At 38.6% G+C, this 21,552-nt stretch overlaps 1 protein-coding gene across 3 annotated transcripts; it reads right to left on the bottom strand.

Annotated features, from left to right (window-relative positions):
- Positions 1 to 852: 852 nt before the first annotated feature.
- ZDHHC13 (zinc finger DHHC-type palmitoyltransferase 13) lies at positions 853 to 16,205 on the bottom strand. 3 transcript variants are annotated; one of them, XM_069016432.1, is made up of 17 exons: positions 16,091 to 16,205; positions 15,387 to 15,520; positions 14,891 to 15,013; positions 14,354 to 14,431; positions 13,772 to 13,916; positions 12,445 to 12,509; positions 11,700 to 11,862; positions 10,737 to 10,862; positions 10,298 to 10,431; positions 9,432 to 9,532; positions 6,902 to 7,026; positions 5,805 to 5,867; positions 5,285 to 5,378; positions 3,830 to 3,913; positions 2,872 to 3,029; positions 1,564 to 1,661; positions 853 to 1,060 (listed from the first exon to the last, which is right to left on the bottom strand). In XM_069016432.1, exons 1-17 carry the CDS (start codon positions 16,109 to 16,111, stop codon positions 925 to 927), a joined length of 1,848 nt encoding a protein of 615 aa, XP_068872533.1. In that variant the 5' UTR covers positions 16,112 to 16,205; the 3' UTR covers positions 853 to 924. The 3 variants fall into 3 exon arrangements, with proteins under 3 accessions (XP_068872533.1, XP_068872535.1, XP_068872534.1); XM_069016434.1 differs by lacking the exon at positions 16,091 to 16,205 and adding an exon at positions 15,851 to 16,015; XM_069016433.1 differs by lacking the exon at positions 16,091 to 16,205 and adding an exon at positions 15,668 to 15,826.
- Positions 16,206 to 21,552: the final 5,347 nt, after the last annotated feature.

The following is a 21,552-nucleotide window of genomic DNA, read 5'->3' as shown; positions in this document are numbered from 1 at the left end:
ACAGTGTTGCAGATAAATGGATTTCATCAAGATGAATGAAACCCCTTTCTTAACTACACAAATTGCATTTCCCTACATTACTTACTGTGTCAGTTCTAGATGGTACCTGACTTTAATTTCCTGATCTTGAACTCTTTCCCTGCTGGTTTTCATTGTTACCTACTTTGACTTACATTCATACCACACAGTCCAGCTGGCCCCTCCTTTTCTTGGGAATGTGGCTGACATTAGCTATTACAGATGCAGTGGGGAACAATTCCCTCTTTTTATGTACATTGCTATTTTCCATCATAAGCTCACCCATTTTCATACACTAACAGGGCATACATATGTGAAAAACATAAGGCAAAGAGTCAGGCTTCTTCTTATGGTTTTGTGCCTACCCACTCTTAAATACCTCACTGGTCACATATCCCTTGAATCTATTTCAGTCTGCAAAAATACCTTTACAAGTCTGAAAGCTCTATTTTATTACATGTAAACCCTTCAAATACAAAGACTTAATAGAGATTTTCACACCATAAGCAATAAAATTACAATGTAATTGTTATATTAAGTTTTTAAACATGAACATTCATCTTAATTTTCAAATTTGTCTTTTGTTATCAGCAAAGTGAAGCAAAGGTACCAACATCATTTTAAAATTTTGCCCTAAAAACTTACCTTTAAAAATATATATATTTGTGTCATCTCCTCACATAAAATTTTAAATAGTTTCAGCTCAACCTACTCAAACTATACATACACAGACACATGGTGACTGTTCCATATACAAATCTGCTGTATCTTATGCAAGGTAAGTTTAATATTTGAAACAATAATAAAAAATAAAAACAAGCAGCTTCAGAAGAATTTGTAAAAATTAACAAAATATCCAGTTTTATTTAGCTTTCAGCTCAACCATCTTAGAAATTAAGCAAAACTTTACACAGAATGAACATTTTTCTCCTTTGCCAGATGAAAAAGTTTGTATTGCTTGGTCCAGTCAATTACGCTGGGTTTGAACATACCAAAGCAACTGCACTGGAAAAAGTCTGCAAGATTCTGGAAGCATCCAAGGCTGAAAAAAAGAGAAAAATATGCATTAATAAACCCAAAAGAAGAAGACTACAAGCATGAAAAATACCAGTTCACCATGAGACAGTACTTAATATATTAACCTGTCAAGGGAGACAGCTCAGGGAAAAGAAACAGAGGAGCTCTCAACTGAGCATTATTCCTTTGCTGAACTTTTACAACATGTTTTACATTAACAAGTGAGAGTAGATTAAGTTGAGCTCAAGTATTTAAAAGTTAGTAACATCTCATCTGTTAGTACACTTGAGGAAACAGGGAAACCTTGGTGCCAATTTCTCTATTAATAGAGCTAAATAGTGCAAGAGAAGTCAGAAAGGGGCCGGTTCATACCTAATTCTCTTTCTGATCAGACACAGAGACTGATGAACAAATTAAAGGACGGCACTCCCTCATACCCAGAATAGTGTTTTTGCATTTATGAAGCAGTGAAGCAAATCAGTACTGAAAAGATAACATGCTTAAAACACTCTGTTCATTACTACCCACTTGTATGGAGTCCTCCTGAGTGAAACAGGATGCTTAGACGATTTTCTCTGTAGCAGGAGATTCATTCTTTCATGTGAGGTCAATCCCAGGAACACAATCTGATTGGAAGAAAAATGTAAGTAATGGTTACAACACGAACATCACAAACTTCTGGGGAGACTAAAAGATACCAATGAGAGGGAAGCAGGGTGGAAGAGGTTGGCCATATCTAACAAATAAGTAACCACTGCTATAACTATTGACTGAAAAGTCTGTATTTAAATTGGGCTAAAACAGAACCCAGCAAGCTCTAACACCAGCTTCCAGAGGAGGCAAGCTTAACTTGGATATCTGTGAAGACTCTAATTAAGATTCAAAGATGTCTGCAAAAGTATAAGATCTATCACAGTTATTTTGTCTATATTCTACCACAGAATATGGTAAAATGGTAGAAAAGAAAAAAGGTAAAAGAAAATGGTAGAAAAAGATCCTTTGATCCACAATGACACTAAATGCCATAAAGCAGTACATTTTCAAATGACTGTGTACAAAACACAGCAGTTAAACTGTAAATATCCTCCCTATCTTTTTCCAGCATGATATCCCAGTGTCTTGGACACTGCAAAAATCTAGCAGTACCTGTTTAAAATTGGGGAGCTTTTTGGTTTTTCTTTTTTTTTTTTATTTTTTTTTTATTAAACAAGATGTAAAACAAGTCCTTAGCTCAGTATGTTTAACCCATATTTCAAAGACACCTCTTTCCTAAGAGCTGCTAAACAAGCTGTTTCACAGATGTTTTAAGACAGGTCTTCTCAATTTTGTTTGCATAGCCAAGCTTTTCTCTGAGAAAAACACAAACAAGAAATTTGACAGTCCTCAACAAGATAAAATCCAGGTCATATATCTTTACTGTAGCAGTGGGATTTAATACAGTCTAATAACACATGGCTGAGCTCTGCCACAAAATTTTCAACTCAGGAATAATTGTGTTACTGAACTCTTGGGCAGTTTTGGGGGCACTAATACCAGTTCTATGAGTCAAATAAATTTCTTGTCTTTAAATACAACTTTTTAAAGGTTTGGAATTTTTGATGAGTAGTAAACCCAGAACTCAGTTATAGGAATGATTTGCAGGCTGTGATTCTACTTCCAACAGGGGAATGCTGAGTGCACAAGAATCTGTGAAACTTCAAGGTCTGCCCTGAGATTTAAGAGAAGCACCTTACTGTGACAGTAATCAGGGACAGCAGGCACAGAGTTTTTACGGGAGCAAATCATTCGGGGAAAAGCTTTAATGTGACAAGAAGCATAAACTGAAGAAAATATTACCTGATAAAGCTGAACAGTGAGCCACAAGGAGGCCCATAGGGTATGGAAACAGGCTACTGAGGAGATGTAGGAAACCCAGGGAGAGCAGGACACTGTCTGGGTGAAGTATGTCCATGCTCCATCTCGATGGTAGCTTGCTGCACAGTGGTTGGACCAATCTGACAAGACACACAATCAGTTAATTATAGTTTTAAGCCATTCAGAGCTGAGCAAAGATTATTTGCATGAAATGAATATTAGATAGCAACATCCTCTAGAAATACCACATTTCACCTACCCCGTTGTCACCCAAAAGCACCCACATAGATATGTGACTGCTTGCTACTCTGGCTGCATAATCTTTACACTCTGTGTTCATGATCCACAGAAAAACATACTTGTTTTAAAAGGTTGGTGCTATGGTAATTCATCCTCAGGAACTACATTGTAAGGGCTTTCCTCTCCTTTCAAATAATTTTTTTAATTCTTCAAAGTAACAGTTCAGATTTATTAAGGAGACAATATACTTTTTTCTCTTCAGACTTAAACTACTTTAAAAACAAAAAAAATATTTGCATTTAGTAGAGATAGTTCCAAATTAAAAAAAAAATAAAGCTTTTGCAATAATGTATTTACAAACTTATTTTCTGTTACAGCAAAAGGCATCCAGATTAGAACCTGTCACCTGACCTTCCTCCACATGGCTTCCCTATTTCCTTTCTAACAAAAATGCTTCCTGATATTTCATTTTCCAATGGACATCCCACTACAGCAGCATCTTTGCTCTTGCTCAACACAAACGGAATCAGGTATTTGACCAAAGACACAGATGCATTTTCACTTAAGCTACACAATAACATCACTGCTGAAATAAGGTATCACTTTCAGGGTACACTTGCTGGAAATGAAATGCTGAAAAATAAAAACCACACAGAGATGGATTTGAAAGATTAATTAAACTAAATTAATGGATACATACACTGAAGAGTTCCATAAAGCAGCCAGACACCAGTCATTGTTAGGAAAGACAGGAACAACAGGTAGTAATAATGGTTCCCAATGCCTGAAATTGAGGCAAGGAAAAAATTTTTAGAAGTTGGACATTTTAAAATTCAGCACTACTTGCATTTCCACTGAAGTTAACAGGAATAAAAAGAGAGTCAAACCCATTTATTTTAACCTCTGCCATCCACAGGAGAGCTTGACAAGGCTGATCTCTCTCTCAACTTTCTCCTGTAAGCCACCCCAATTCATATCATAGAATTAGTTCTGATAAAGTCAGCCAGGATTTGTCTCTCCATCAGAGCATGCCTTCAGCTGTTTTAGTCTGATGAGGGCTAATTAAGCAACTACAACTCCCTCCCATGCATAATAAAATTGTCTCATATGACTGAGAAGTCTAAACTATTCAATTTGTCTGACCTTGTGTGCTTCATACACATAAAAAACCCCAGACCGCTGTCAGAAAAATTGTTACATGAAGATACGGGTTTTTTTATATTACAATCATATTGCTCAAAGCTTTGAGAAAATGCATCAGAAGGATGCCTGGCACCTTCTAAATAGCAAACATTGTAAAAATAGAATTTAACATTAGAAAAAAAGCTATTGGCAAGAAAATAAGTGAAAAATATATTATTACAGATGTAAAGCTGTCACCTTCCTGTCTTAAGCTGGAAGCTCATCCCCAGTAATGAGCCAGAAAGGAAGACAGAGAGCAAGAGGGAAGAACACAAGAACATGAAAACGCCCTTCGGGGTTATCTCAGTGGTACAGCTGCTCCACTGAGAACCGTCCCTAACAGTGACAAGAGGCAATGGAAGTTCAGGAGGACACACAAGTCCAGCCACTTCCTGGAGTTCGTTCTCCTCATCCATAGCTACTGCATTAAAATGTCAGAGTGTGCACACTTGTCTGGTTCTTTTAGTATCTACTCTTGGACACATTGTCCAAAAAAGTTTATCTAATCCCCTTCTGAACCTGCTGATACTGCCTGTGTCTGCAAACCCTTACAGCAGTAAGCTCCAAAATTTCACTGCCTGCCATGTGGAGACATTTTTTTCTTTAATGATTTTAAATCCCTAGTTCTATTATGATGTGCTTGGCTAGAAACAGTTCTGCATTCACTTTAGCCACCATCTTAATAATTTTTTTCTTTCCTTTTTCAAAGTCTCAATCATATCCCCTGTTCCTTCTCTTTCCAAAGAAAGGGTTCCAGATTTTGTGGTCTCTATTCTTAGGGTGACCTCTCCCTGAATAGTTTTATTTGCTTTTCTCTCTTCCATCTAATTTCCCTCTGGCACCTATCAGAGCCCTTCAGTATCAACTGGATATTCTTGCATCATGTGTGCTCTCTCTTTAAGGGGATAAATGTTATCTCTGTGACTTTTAAAATACATAGCATTTTCAAATTTGATAAGACACACACTCTTACCTATGCAATGTCCAGTCCACAGAGAATGCTGATCATATCTGGCTACACATGCCTGGCAAGCAAGGCAATGCACAGATCTCAAAGGCTTCCTTACCTAGGTGAGGATGAAGGAAAAGGATGCTCTCAGAGCAGAAGCATCTACTTTGCTCAAAGTTTAAGGCATCATCTTACAGTTACCACTACATTTTGCATAATTACTGTGTCATAGACCTCAGAACACAGAACATAGATGAGAACCATATACTTTAATTAAAAAAAAAAGAGATGGAATTTTAAAAAATTAAGGTTAAATTAAATGTTTTAAATTCATTTAATTTAATTTAAATTAATTTTTAAAATAAAGTCCAAGGATCTCAAAGCATCTCTTGTCACCATTAAAGAAATAAAGAAATCAAAACAATATAGAACAAACTACTTGTGTAACACTTTAATGACAAGCAGTGAGGAAAAAAGGGTTTTTAAAGCAGTATTTAGTAAAAGGCAGGTTCACAAAGAAAAAAAATACAAAAGCCCCACTTACAAGACATGATGTGCAAAATGTTCTGAAGTCCAAGCAACCAGCTTCTGCAAGAGCTACAATATTCTGAAAGACAAAGTAGTTTGTGCTTGCATTTGGGTCACATTTCCATAGGTGCTATGAAGATTTCCACATTAGGCCTTTTGCAGTTTTTAAGTATTTTAGTATTTGTAAGTATTTTAGGTGTCAAGCATGAACAGGAATAAGAACTTGCTATTTAAAGAGATCCACAAGGAAAAACAAACCAGTAAAGACTAATGCAGCTTCACCCACACAAGATTACTCAGAAAAGTATCTCTGTGTTGTCAAAATAATGTGAATTAAATATTCCTTAAAATGAGATGGCACCTCTCTATATATAGTCAGCCAGATTTCAGGGAGATGACATCTGCTCCTTTACAAGGATACAATGTTTATGAGTCCTGTGACGATAAGTTAAAACTGCTGTTTATGCTCCCTGGCAAGCTGATGAAATACAACCTCAATGAGAGCCATGAGATCACAAACAAAATGCTTTCCTGAACCTGTAGGTTGGGAAGACCAAACACTAAAATCTCTAATGATTGGCTGCCCATGATTTCTTTTGGCCACTATAAAACAGTTAGGAAATAGAAAGTTAGTTGCATGATGTTCAAGCACAAAAACCAAATCATTATACACACCCTCAAAGCACATTATAAACTTTAGATAATTACTAGCATATGATATAAAGGAAAGCCATGTGACTATTTCTTTCTAACCAGAGACAACTGGAGCAGAAACCATATGAAACTTCCATTTTTTAAGTGAAGTTTTATGTGAATTCATATCACAGGTAACACCAGTGGGTCTGTACAATGTTTGGCCAAAGCTCACACTTCAGTGAGAAGATAGAGGCAAAGAAATTATAGCAGGATGAGGAAGATAAGGAAACAAGAAGCAGAAGGTGAAATTCTCCAAGATCTGTGTTGTTCAATGACATTGCTAAAAACTCTTTAAGGAAGAATATGTCACTGCTTTCAAGTTTAACAAAGCTGCACATGATGACCAACAAATCAACCAGAAGCACATACATGCTGTACCAGGTCAGCCCTTCCATTTGTTGTTACAAAACCACCTACCTCTCTTCTTTCTTCTTCTGAAGTCTTTATATATCCAGGATCAGTACTCCAGGTTTTATAGAAATAATAGAGAAGACCCATCATGCTGAACATGACAGTGATTTTAAGAATTACATTTGTGGTATGTGATAGTCAGGTTAAGGACTATATTCCTGTAACTCATATCACCCCTGTTTGTCAAACAAGTGAAATATTCTAAAATTAGTTTATACTACTTTACAAGCAACACACAAAAAGAAAAAAACTACTTTCACTTTTATAGTGGGATCCTCTCCTTCCTTCCAAGGCCATCTTATCAGAGAAGTGGAATATTCTGTCTAGTTTGAGTTCTGGAGAAGACTTTTACAACTGTATAAACCTGCATCACAATATGGCTCCCTGTCACCCTCCTTAAAAGCCCTCCAGACTTACGCCTTTGAATATTTCACAGATATAAAACAAATTTGATTTCTTTTTTCCCTCAGATGCTTTTCTATTTTATTTAAACAATACCAGTCAGACATGCAGAGCTATAAAGCTTCAGACAGCTGTGAGATTTGTTTGGCTGCTGCACCCACCCCTAAGTGAAACAGGCTCTTACTCAGTCTTACCTTGTCCCATTCATTTCAGCCAAAAGCAACTAAATATACTCATTCAGAAAAAATGTAACTGAAAGCCACCCTGAAACTATTTTTGTCACTCTAAAAAGCCCAAGCACAGACTCCTAAACAATTCTGAAGGTAATGGGACATTAGGAACATAGTTCCTACACCATGAACTAAAACCATCTGTGTATCAGATGAATGGGGAAGAAAAACATGTCAAGATTAACTGTCTCTATACAGCAACAGAGGAATGTGAAGTGGGACACGTTTCATACTAACTAAATTCATGCATCAAACTTGAGAGCTCAGGCTGCTAAAGAACAGTCCCTGATGCCACCAAGGAGCAGGCAGAGAGCTCAAGCCTGGATTGCATCTCCAGTGACCCCTCAGTCACTCCATGAACTCCAGTGCAAATAATTTTTAAAAATCCAGGATGGCAACCTCAAAGTTGTTTTGTCTTATGAACTAACAACACTGCAAACAGTTCCATTTAAAATCAAGATGATACCTTATGAAATATTGGCACAAATGCCAGTTGTGTTTGTTACAATGCAGTTGCAGAGTGCACAGAAGTCAAAATGATGATGTGTTTTTTGTGGATACCACTGGTCTCTTTGCAGTGCTATTGGTTTTTTGGAGCTAAGCAAAATCCATACTTAGAATGGCTGGATTTTCATTCAGTCCAGAGGAAGTTTGACAGACAAATACAGATAACTAAAATCCTGAAAACTTTTAAAACATTGAGATCTGTGACCAGCTCCAGAAGGAAAACACATTCATGAGAAAAAAGGGTTGGACAGTGAAATGGAAACCTATCCACTGGCCCATCTCACCAAGCTATGGTTAGGCCTTCAAGAATATCGCTATGATCACTATCTTCAGCAAAGTATCTGACTCAAATCCCTACCAGGGGAAATCTTTTTCTCCTTTTAATTTAGATGACACCAACAAAACAAACCTTAAAGCTTCACAACAACTGAATAACATCATTTCCATTTATTGAAGCATATGTGTGAATCCCCAGCAGGAATATATTTGATCAGTTCATCAAAGTTAATCCTGATAATTCTATTAAGGACATCTTAATTGGGAACAGTACAAGAGAAAATGTCCTTTAAAGGCTGAGTTAAAAATTAATTAAAACTGTGTAGCAAAGTGTATATTCTAACTGGTTTAGTACAAAATTATTTGCAGTTCTAAGTATCTTCCTAAAGGCTTTTTCACACAACTTTATCAATAAACAGGTGCCCACTGTGTAACAAAAGAGCAGGGCACTGGAAAGAGAGCAGAAACTACTAAATTTTGTACTCACCAGTGAAAAGGCTCTTCAAAGAAAGCAAATGTCAAATAGAAATGAAACCACTGTATACTAAGGAGTCAGTGTAACCTGTGAATAAAGACAGGAGACTGGACAGCCTACTTTGCAGGAACACAAAGAAATTTCTTCCTTTTTTTGGAGGTGGAGGATGTTGTTTTTAAAGGCAGGAGCATGAATATCACTAACTGTCAAATGCTTATCATTTTAGAAAGAAGAGATGCTTTCAAAATTATTATTAAGATATGTGTTACCCAGTTATACCACATGCCAAAATACATCACTGTACAGCAGCCTCGGTGAAAAAGATTAAAGAGTGATGTGGAGATGCTAACAGAAACCATTAGTTTTATAACAAACACCTTCATTCTGATATTCCAGTAATATATGAAATAGTTCAGGTTATAAAGAAGACAAAATCTACTATAGACAAAAGAAGGTAAAGACTTTTAGTCTGTGTATAACTTTAAAGTCACTTTGCCCCTTCCCAATGGGATTAAACCAATCTTACCAGACATTAACAGACACACGGAATTATCTGGAACTGCTCATCACTATTTACATGACCGGGTTTAGCTTTACAAGAAACTCTAAGGAGAGTTCTATTGCATTTCTTGAGTATAAAGGATATCAGGCAGGAACCAGAAAAACCAGGTCATGGACATCCAAAAAACTGAACTTAGCAGAAATGCTGTGGGAAGATACCTCAGATTCTTGAGTCCCACGAGTTGCCTGAAAGAACATTAAAAGAAAAAAATATTTTTCAAAATATATTTGAAACATAGATCGTGGAATATAAATCATCTGGTGTGTTACTGTAAAAACTTCATGCACACAGTTTATTTCAAGTCTCTCAAAGCAATCAAGAACTGTCAATCAAAAGCATTCTTTATCCATATATAGAGGGGATAAACAATGCAAAATAAAACTGAAGAGTGCTGTTCCAGCACAGTATTATATATGAGAAGTGCGGGAGGACTGGGTGAAAAGTCCAATCTCTGTCTCTTTGCACACAGATAGCATTGCCATATCAATGACCACTGACTGTGGCAGGAAAAGTAAGAAACAGCTCAGGATAACACTGGGAGGTCTAGGGAGCAGAAGGAGAGGGGATGGCTCATTAAAACTCATTTTGTGACAGAATAGAGGAGGAAAACATTGTGATAAAGCACATTTCTGAGCAGATACCTCAGTGTCTACCAGATGTAGACGACCAATACTGCTCTTTGACATTAAAATTAGCTAACAGACTGGGTTACCAGTTTTTTCCAAATCTTTCAGTGACAAGGAATTATTATTGTGCATACTTAAATACATTCCATTTCTATGGTCATTCATTCTAAAAAGTACATATATTTACATTCTTCACACACCATGCAACCATTTCTCAAGAGATATTTTTTATATTAAATGAAACTAAACTCTGAAAAGAATTATGATACTTTTTAAAGTGTCTTTGACAAGTAAGTACATAAACAGAGAGAAAAAGCCACAAACCTCACAAACAGAGACATCCCAAATAGCAGGCTGAGAAGCAAACCTCCTTTTAAAAGCCAAGAATCAGAACTTAAGTTCATGACATATCCAATGGCCCACATGAATGTCAAGGAAGACGCCAACATCAGGAAGAGCTGTTAAAATTATTATTGTTAAAATACCACAAACTACTCAAGCAGGTCTTACTTTAAAGTATTCAGTTCACGTAATAACAAATGCTGAAAGACTCAAGATAAAACAAGGCAACACATCAGTACATCAAAAACAGGGGCGATGCATGACACAAAACCCCCCACCCACACCACTCCTCGGTGCTTTTAAAGAATTCTATTTTGTGCACCCAGTTTCAGAAATTACTCTTGTTAGAGTTAATTTGCATGTCATTCTAAACAGAGCATGCTCTAGTTTTATTTTCATTAGTTATTACCCGGGAAATTACCTCATATTTCTCTACTATTTTCAGTAACCTGTTATTTCTCCTGTTTCTCATTCTTTCTTCCTCTTGTATCATATAAACCATGAAGTTATTCTGACTTTGATAAGCAAGGTCAAGCGGTGTCTCCCCCTTTAAGAACAAAGAGGGTTATTTATTTGTTTATTTATTTATGTACCTAATACATAAACAATCGCACTTTTAAGAGAAGCAAGAAATGAATATAGTTACAACAAGACTAACCGGGCAGTTACTTCCCAGCCCCACCTCCCCCACTATTTTTTAAGGCAAGGGTAAGCTAAATCCAGAGTGCCAACATGCTTAAATCAGAGCTTTGTAGTTCGGAAAGATGACACTTGTAAATAGATTGAATCTATTTATCTGTTGGACTGCCTCCAATAACATATCTATATAGCCATGGGAATCGATACTTTCAACATTTATACTTCTCACTATCAGTTTCTACAAATATTAAGATGAAGCCTTTAATATGTGATATGTACAAACAGGCATTGCCAAACACCAGCTTTCACAGAAGGACATCCACTTAATTTGAAGTCTTTATGAGTCTGACTGGACACTAAGAAATGTATTTTTTAAAATCTGCCCAAGTCCTCATGACAACATTTTTAAGTAGGAAATAACCAAATTAAGAAATGAAAAAGAAATGAAACAAGGCCCCAAGAAAATAAAACAAAAAAAGGTGAGGGAGGCAGAATCTGAAAAGGACACAATTACTGCTGAATGAACACCAGGCTTGGCTGTTCATTACACAAAGGTTGCAAAGAACCTTTACACTCATACTGAGAGCCACACCTCAAGAAAGGTGCTACCTCCTTTTGGGAAAGACTAAGAACACCTGCCCCCTGTTATAATTTACATCCAACATGGAGAGGACTGAGATTTTTCTTTACATTCATTTTACACATTCATGCCACATGGGATGAAATATCACAAAGGAAAACATACCTTGACATTTTTTATGTCCAGGCTAGCACCAGCTTCCAGCAACAGATCCACTGCACTAGTATTTCCTGAGGCTATTGCCCAATGAAGTGCAGTATTCTTTTGAACATTGTCTACAGCATTGAGAGAGGGGTTAAACTTTAAGAGAAACCTCACGGGTTCTGGTCTAGATGAAAATAAAGTATAAGAGTTAACAAACAGAAGATAATCTGGACTGGAAATGAAACTTTTGAACACTTTATAAAACAACAGCTCCCATCTGTGAAACAACAGCAAGTATATAATGCCTTCTCAGAACAAGCTCATCAATGACAGGATCCATATTTAGAATTCCAGACCTGCCCTGGAAGTTTTTCTCCAGACTATGTTACTTTACCATTTTAGCAAATATGAGGTATGTAACACAGATTATATCTTCTACAACACCATGTATAGCTTCTATCTCCCCATTTTATTTGTTCTAAATGCATTTCACTGCATCCATACTCATTTATTTTCATTTTGCAGAAAATACAATAAGGCTGCAGATGATTCAACCACAAACCTAAACTTCTTTTAGAAATTCTTTTCACTTTCTTTGCTATATCCAATGATCCATTCCCAACTCCTGATCTCTGAAATACTGCGTATTTTAGTACAAATGGAAGGGAAAGGAATGTCAGTTAAATAAAAAATAGTAAGGAAAAATTCCCCTTACTGCTTCTTGAGTACAATACAATAGACTCTTCTTCAGTTATTTTCTACTTACCCAATGGGTTTTTGTGCTGTTAACATTAAAGGTGTTTGTCCATTGAAGTCTGTTGTGTCTACGTTCTAAGAACAAGAGAACAAGCGATTACCAGCGATTTCAGGGAACAATGAAATTCGGGGCGATACAACTGGCTTAGCTTCACTAATCAACAGAAAATGGACAGAAACCAAATTATATCAGCCAAGAAGCCAACGCTCATTTAAAATGTCTCCCTCCTTCTACAAGTCTTGCATGTCATTCCTTTCAGAATTCTGAGTTTCCATTTAAGGAAATTTTTAAGGGAGAGACTCCACTAAGGATATTTTTAAGTGAATCATGTCAACCACATTTCTTGTCCTCTTTTGCAAAGAAATACTATAAATAAGAAAGACCTTGTAAAACAGTTCTAACCATCTTCATTGTGAAAATAGATGTACATAACAGATGTACAGAAAGTACACAAAACATGTTTATTAAAACAACAAAGAAGGATTATGTATCTCAAGACATTAGTTAGATAGCTAACCTAAATTTTCTTCCTTCCTCTTTCTTACCTAGTTTTCTTCCTTCTTCACAACAAAGTTTCCTTGTTCCCTGCCTCCATGCATCCTTACATTAGAGTAGATTTACTGAAAAGAATTAATCACCTGGATTTTTTTAGTAGATGATAGCTGGGTCAATAACTTTATTAAGCCTGTGATATACACCACTATACCTACATTCCAGAAGTCAGTTACTCTCCCTAAAGAGAACTTTATGAGAAAGAAAATAAACTTAACAAACTTTTAAATCCTAAGACTAAATAATTTCTCAGAATCAGCCTAGATCATACAAGAATTCTCCTGTCATTTTTATTAGCAAATTGTTACACTTGTCATTAATTCTGCTCATTTCAGATATAAGCTAAGAGACATCAACTGGTCTGATCATTCATTCTGCATTCTTCAATTGATGGACAACTGCGTAATTATTAATTACAAAACTGTAATCAAATCATAAATACTTCATGCTGTCTATAGATCATATATTGCTTTTTGTTCCCAGGTTTAAAAGCCGTTGGTTATTTCACAGCACCACAAATCTACACAGCCTTAACAACACTCCTAAATACACTGAAATGTAGCTGAGTCTGGATGTGGGGGATGACAGGAAGAGGGAAGAGTATAAGAAAAAAAAATATATACAAATATAAAAATATCTAAGTTTGTCTGTACTTATAGCACAGAAGAATAAGTGTAAAATAACTGCTTTTCATCTAGAAAAAAAACCCAATTAATTCTGAAATGTCTCCTACACACAGGCAGCTACTCGTAAGCAGAAAACATTTTGGGCATCAGCAACATACCTGGCCTTTTGATATGAGGTAGGCTATGATGGGCATGTGTTGGAACAGCACTGCTAAATGAATGCTACTGAATCCTTCCCCATCAATAAGACTGGGATCCGCTCCACATTTCAACAATAACATGACCATGGGAAGGTGTCCTTGTCTATAACGATATGTGAAATGAAACTATAGAGATGATTGAAAAAATTGATATTTTATTGAAAGCATTGCCCTTATAGTTCTCACAGATATCCCAAAAATTATTTTAGATTCTCATGGCTTTTTCAGCAAATCATATGAAATGTATACCTTAATGAATGAGCCTAGGGCAAAGTGTTCATTTAGAATACAGAGCTTATTCTACAGTAATTTCTCCTCTGAGCAGTCATCCAAGTCTCTGACTCTGGCAAAAGACTGATCGTCCAGAAGAAAGCACTGATCTTCCAATGGGAGAATTTGCACTCGGACAAGTTTTCCCAGAAGAATTATTTCAGCATGTTTTCTGAAGCCAAGCAGTGCTTTGTTCTGCGGATCTCAGAAAACGCTCCCACAGCTGTCGATACCGACAGATTTGCAATTAGTGGTTGCAAGCAGCATTACCTAATGGCCCAGTGCAGGGGCGTGGAATTCAAATCTCCACCCAGCTGATCCACTACCGCACCTTTGGAAATGTAATATCTGTGTAATAACAACACAGGAAGGTCAGGAACAGACATAATAAAATAGCAAAACATGATACCAATGATAACACAGCTAAAGGAGTAAATGACTCCTAAGAAAAAATTCCCTAGACAAGCAAATAGACAGACGTGCCTTTGCAGTAAATGACACTGTTTCAAGAAGATGCTGAAGAAACAATAGAGTCTTTAGCAAGGTACTTCTAAAATCAGCTTTCACCTTTGTTAAAAAAACCCATGAAAATAAATTATTTCAAGCAATACATGATTTCACAGCTAAAGAAACCGCGCTGCCTTTACATTCCAGTGACATCGACACAAAGCTAAGTGCATCAAAATTTGAATTCTACCCTTTTCTTCTCAGGCACCGTGTTCCTTTTCCAGTACAAAAGCAACAAAGCGATTATAGGTAACAGTGGCAGAATACGCTGTGTTACTGTCACAGGGACTCCCAGCTTACTTCACCAGCTCCTGTCTGTTGTTTATTGCTGCCCAGTGAAGAAGAGTCACATTTTCCTTGTCTGGTTGGCGAACATCGTATCCTGCTTCTACCAGTTCTTTGCATCGCTCTAGCATTCCATACCTTAAATGAGGGGAAAAAAAAACCAACATCAATTATCATCTCTTCAGTATTCTCCAGTCTGGAAACAGTTGCATCCTAAAGAAAAAACACATATCAAAAAGATCACCCAGCAGTTCCTACTTGAGCAAATTCCACATTGCATTCAATGGAAGGCAAAAAGAGTGAGGCTGTGCCTTGATGAGAAGTTTCTAGTTAAAGAAAGCTGCTTGGAATGCTTTTATTTACAACAGCAACTGTAAGTGACTTCTCTTCTTCCACTACTGGGAGAAAATGAAACTGAAATCGTTTTCTTTGTAAAAATATCCAGCCTGGCTCACATCTGAGGACACCCCCATCTATTGCAACACTTTGCACACTCAGAACATGTACTTACTGTGTAGCCTTGACAATATCACAGCTGCTGGGGTCTTCAGCAACGGGATATGGGCCTGGGAGACCTTGCTCTCCATGGGCGCTCTGCCTGTTGTGCACATGGGGTCGATGAGGCCCGTGGCAATGGCTTTTACACTGTCAGGTAACAAAACAATTCTTAACCACTGGTATTTATCGGCTGCACACCACACACACCTCCCTCTTTACCAGAAGCACTCGCTGTGCATGCCAGGTTCTGTTAATACAAACGAAGAGGTTAATTCAAAGCACAGGTAAAACCACCTGGGAAGAGGCTAATCCTTTTATTTGCAGACGACAGCAGGGATGTGCTCAAGGTGCATCAGGACAAATTCCAGAGGCCTTCAGCAGCCTGCAGAGCTGGTTCCCGACACAGCAGCCTCAGCCACAACAGCGCTGCCACACCAGAAGCACAAGCTACGGCCTGGCGGAGGGTTTTAAACGCACTTGGGAGCCGCAGTGCCGCCCGTGCAGCCTGAAAGCCCATGCCAGGGAGCAGACGAGGCACACGCAGGGCAGGACACGGACGGCTCTTGCCCGGCAGCGCCCGCCAGACCCCGGCGGCACCGCGGCCCGGCCCTCGCCGCCTGCCAGGGGCCCGCGGCCGCGCTCTGCACCCCCGGCCCGGGCAGCGCCGGCTCCCAGCCCCGCTCCAGCCCCGGCACTGCCCGCGGGCTCCCCGCTCACCGCCCGGCCGCTGCCCGCCATCCCCGCGGCCCCGCAACTTCCTGCTGCCGCTTCCTGGGCACGGCTGCGGGGCGGGGCCGGGCACTCACGGCCCGGGCGGGGCGGCACCGGGGAAGCCCAGGGGAGCCATTCCTGAGCTGCCGCGGCCGCTGCGGAGCCGCTTGGGCGGGCAGAGCGGCGGCTCCCAGGCTTGTTGAGTTGGGCCTGAAATGGCTCCTTCCCTTTTAGCGAGGCAGCCACAGCGAAAAACTCTCTCGTTTTCGCACAGGATTCCCCCGGCTTCTTTCAGACAAGGACCCTTTTCTGCTGGCGAATTTTTCGGGGACTTGTGCTTCCGCAGCTGGAAGCGATCCCTTGGTGAAGGCTCTGGAGCACAAGTCTGATGAGGAGCGGCTGAGGGAGCTGGGGGGGCTCAGCCTGGAGAAAAGGAGGCTCAAGGGGGACCTTCTGGCTCTCCACAATTCCCTGAAAGGAGTAGTGCCACCTCCTTGCTGGCATGGTTGCCACAGGAGTTCAAGGCCATTTGGGAGCGTTTCCACCCGTGGCCGAGCCCCAGTGTCCCCTCATAATGAGCGCAGGTTGAGGGAGGAGCGGCTATTTTAGGGCAATCTGCGGGGCAAGTGGTCACCCTGCAAAGAAATGGGGATAACCTGGGAAAACAGCCACAGGTGTCAAACACCCACAAGCTTGCCAGGTGAGGTGGGACCCTGGCAGCCCCCAGAGCGATGCCATCTCCTCTGGCCTGAGTGTAATATATAAGGGTATTTTGTTCATTGAAAAGAGCTGACACAAGCCACAAAGTACATAACAGGAAGTATCTTAACAAATCCATACGTAAAGGTTGTAAGTGTTGTAAGTGTACTATTGTTTAACCGCCCCTAAGCTCCAAGAAGAAAAGCAAGAGATACTAAATGACCAAATATAGAAAAAGTCACCCAGAAGACACTTAAAGAAGACTGCTTGCCTTCATCCATCGACCACCAGAAGGCAGAAAACGACCCCCTAGCAACAAGCTCACACATGCGCAGAGTACTCCCTTAAAGATACATTAACAAAAAATGATCCTGCATAAAAAAAAGACTAAAACTTGCAACCGTGCAGCAGTTGGTAAAGCGGGGACTCCCCTGTCACCCAGCGCTGATTTTGCTTATGCCTTGCTTGCTGTAATTAATAAATTCTCCAATTTAATTAAGCCTTTTTGTCTGCCTCCGTCAATCACAATTTGGTGCCGTGACTCGGATAGGAATGGTACAGTAAGACAGAGATATCAGAGAGGTGCCCCACCTCTGGTGGCCTCAGTATCCTCAGTCTTTACCTCGCTCCCACCGACAAACCTAAACTCAAGGCATTAAGCAAAGGGAACCGGTCAACCCCATAAACTTTGTGCACAGAGGTCCAGATGAAGACGCTGGAAGCGCGAGTATTTGCGGAAAAGGGATCCGTTCAGTCGGGGTCGGGTATCCTGGAGTGTGGCGTGTGAGAGGGGGGCCAATAGCCAGACTCCCCAAGCAAGTGTAGACCCTCAGTAGTGCGGTTCCCATTGCCCGCGAGGGCGTGGGCCACGAACCAGGGGAAGCGAGTGATCGTGCAAAACAATTGAGAGCACTCCAAAAGATAAGACAGGGAAAAAGCAAGCCCTCTACCCCCATGAGATTTCCCCCAGTACCTGAAGATAGTCCACTGGAACTTATGTTAGATAATTAGAAGCAATATTCGAGTACAAAAGATAAAAATAAGGCCAAGATAATTTATTACTGTATAGAGGTCTGGGGAGGAAAACAGATATCACGAAGTGTTTTCTAGCCTGTATTTGAGTCCTACAAAGACTGAATGAGACAAGATTTAAATCTATGGGTAAATTCCAAAACCCCTTTTAATCAGGAAGAGAGTAATTATGCAAAAATATAGATAGAGACCCCCAGAGTGTTCCTGTTTACCCTAAAGGAAAAATCTAAAGACTCTGGGGTAAGGGAAAAAAGATAAAAGAAAAAAAAAGTCCCGTTAATTCCACCCCCCTATATACCTCCGCAGGCCCCGCAGGCATCCCCACTCCCACTCCCTGATCAGCCCCTAGATGAAGAAGATGAAAATCCTGAACCCAAACAGGAGGAACCAATGACAAAGGGCAGAGCTAGACGTCATAAGCTTTATCCATTAAGAGAAATGCCTATGGAGGGACCCCAACCAAGAACTGGCTTTATTTCAGTCCCCCTTAGCTCTAGAGATGTACGGGACTTTAAGAAGTAAATAGAGAAGTCAAGGTATTATCTCCACATAATATTAGAAAAATATTGCAACAAAAAAGCTAAAAAATAGACAACAGATTCAAAACTTTTAAAGTATGAAAAAATCTTATTAGATTCCCCAAAGCTAACACTAGAGGTCACTACACTACAAAATCCAGCCCAGTTCTTATACAGAGAACCAAATAAAAATAAATTAGCCCATGATTGTATGTTAACCATAGAAGTACAAATCAAAATCCGACCAGATTTAGAAAAAAAAAAAAAAAAAAAAAAAGAGAGAAGCTGTTTGTAGACAGATCATCTCAGGTAATAGAGAGAAAGAGAGTATCTAGCTATGCAATCATTAAAGGGGAAGGGTCAAAAGTCTTGGAGTCAAGACCTCTAAGTAGATCCTGGTCAGCTCAAGCTTGTGAATTGTATGCAGTCTTACAAGCTCTGAAATTGCTAAAAAATAAAACAGGGACAATATATACAGACTCCAAATATGCGTATAGAGTAGTACATACATTTAGAAAAAGATGAGAAAAACGAGAGTTAATAAATTCTCAAAGAAAGGACTTAGTCCATCAAAAACTAATAAGACAGCTACTCCAAGCTTTACAAGAACCTAGAAGAATTGCTGTAGTACATCTTAGAAGTCACCAAAAAAGAATAAATTTTAGGAGTAGAGGTAATAACGCAGCAGACCAAAAAGCAAAAAGAGCAGCACTTTTAGTTATACAGCAAGTTCAAGATAAAGACCAACCAGAAAAAAAATCCCCTAATGAAACTACGCACATTTATAGCTTTACAAAACAAGAAAAAGAAAAACTATCACAAATGGGGTTAAAAGAAAATTCAAGAGGAGAATAAAAACTCCCAGATGGAAGAATAGTACTACCTAAATCAATAGCAGTAGAAATTTTACAAAGAATACATAGACAAACTCATTGGAGAACACAAGCACTGGCAAACCAATTTGCCGCCAAGTATATGTGCATTAAAATATATAATTTGGCAAAACAAATTGTTAAAGGCTGCATAACTTGCCTTAAAGTGAATAAGGCTTATTTAAGGAAATGCCCATTGAGAGAGAGACCACTAGCACACAAGCCCTTTGCTAACATACAACTAGATTTCACCAAATTGCCTAAAGCAGAAAGAAATAAATACTTATTAGTTACAGTAGACCATTTAACACATTTTGTCAAAGCATTTCCAACAGCAAGGGCAACAGCACAGACAGTGGTCAAAATCCTATTAGAAAATATTATCCCTAAATATAGAGTAACTAAGACTATTGACTCCGAACGGGGACCCCACTTTGTATCTAAAATTATCAAAAAAGTAATAGAAATTATAAAAATAAAGTAAGGATATCATACCCCTTAGCATCCTCAAAGTTCAAGACGAGTTAAAAAAATGAATAGAGAAATAAAGAAACAATTGACAAAGCTTATGCTTGAAACCAAGCTGTCGTGAGTAAAATGTTTACCATTAGCTCTATCAAACATACAAACTCAACCAAAATCTGATATGGGAATTTCTCCGTTTGAGATGCTGTGTGAGGAATGAGACAACTCTTAGTAGAAATTAAAACAATTTATTAAAACAGAAAAATTGAAAAAAATTGCAAAAATTAGCAAAATATAAAAATTTGGAATCCTAGTGGCTCAGGAGGTATGCCCCAGGAGCACAGGGATTCGAGATCTTCAGGCTTAGACAGCACTGGACATCAGGTAGAGGAAAAAAAGGCTTGCAGTGCTAGGCTGGTCAAAAAGAAATATATTTCTAAAGGCCCCTGAAAAGGGGTAGGTTTCTCCAGCACTGAATTTAGCAAGCTGGAGAGGAAGGGAAAATGAGAGAAGGGCGTGTCTTTATCTTGCACTTTTATAGCCTTTGCGCCACAGTCTGCCCACAGCCCGCCCCTTTGGTTTAAGGTGATTGGTGTTTTCCCTTTGACAGATTATCTCTGTCCACCAATCATTAAAATTCAGGTTAGCTTACAGGGCTCCACAGCTTAATGGCTGTGGGGGCTGTGCTGTTTGTTGGAACTGGGGTTTTTAAATCTTCTTTGGAACCAAAGTACAAGTAAAAACATAAGAAAATACATCCAACACATCTTAAAACACTTGTAAAAGTATACAGTAAACATAGGAAAGATAGCTCTTATGGTGTACAAGTGATAAATGTTTGAAAAGGGATTTTAACTGGGGAACTTTTAACTGGGGATTTTTACTGGGAAGGGCACAAATGAACAGCTTGGAACGAGTGAAAACCAAAATAATAAAACTTGATTTGTGTACCTGGGCTGATGGGTTAATTTTAACATTCAATTTAAAAATATTTAACTCAAAATTAATTAAAGCACTTAATATGCAAAGACCAAGCATTAATAGGGATTTTATGTATGACATGCTGTATGGAATGCCTTATAATATGGAGAAACCCCAAGAGCACCCAAATCTAAAAGACCAAAACATGAATCATTATATCACTACCTTAATAAGATATAGAAAAGAATTATAGAAAAAGAGCATGATAACTCAGAGGCCCCCGCTAGAACTTAAACTACATCAAGTCCAACCAAGAGACTGAGTATTGATAAAATCATAAAAAAAGACTTCACTAACTCCACAATGGAAAGAACCTTATCTTGTTTTACTCACTACAGAAACAGCAATAAAAACAGCTAAAAAAGGATAGACACATGCCAGCAGAATTAAAAGACCTGTGAAAAAACCATCACCCCAGTAGCAAGTGACCAGTCCTCCTGGGGACTTAAAACTAAAAATTCAAAGAAAAAACTGTAGATGAACAAATACCAAATTGAGTATTCACCTAATCCATATTTTACTGATGATAAACTAATCTGTAATGATAATGTTAGAATAAGGTGTGAGAATTTTAATTGTGAGTGTTATCCTTTTGTTTGTTGTATTTGTATAGTGTGTAAAAAAAAGTAGTAGAGTCACTGTTAAAAGGGAACTCCACCTAGAAGAGTTTGTACCCTTGCTGGGAGTCCCAGCAAAAAATTACTGATTGGACTTTAGCATATAAAATATCACAAGGAAAATTAGAAAAAAGATCAGAGAAATGGTAAGAAATATTTACTAAAAGAATCAATCCCAACTATTATTGCTACCATTCTAATGAACCAATCCCTTTTATAGCCAAAATCATTGATAGCACATGTCACAAACACCTGAGGGGAGTCCGGTGCAATACCCCAAGAGT

Source organism: Aphelocoma coerulescens, chromosome 5, assembly GCF_041296385.1.
Source record: "Aphelocoma coerulescens isolate FSJ_1873_10779 chromosome 5, UR_Acoe_1.0, whole genome shotgun sequence".
Taxonomy (NCBI): Eukaryota; Metazoa; Chordata; class Aves; order Passeriformes; family Corvidae; genus Aphelocoma; species Aphelocoma coerulescens.
The sequence above is the reverse complement of the archived record's forward strand: the minus strand, read 5'-3'. Positions and strand labels throughout refer to the sequence as shown.

Bases quoted from the DNA above. Each gene is read 5' to 3' on its own strand.
- ZDHHC13 (XM_069016432.1), bottom strand. From the start codon at position 16,111: ATGGCGGGCAGCGGCCGGGCG. The intron at 15,521-16,090 runs GTGAGCGGGGAG...GTTACCTGACAG, and splicing joins TGGCGGGCAGCGGCCGGGCG to TGTAAAAGCCATTGCCACGG. The intron at 11,863-12,444 runs GTAAGTAGAAAA...ATTTTCATCTAG, and splicing joins ACAGCACAAAAACCCATTGG to ACCAGAACCCGTGAGGTTTC.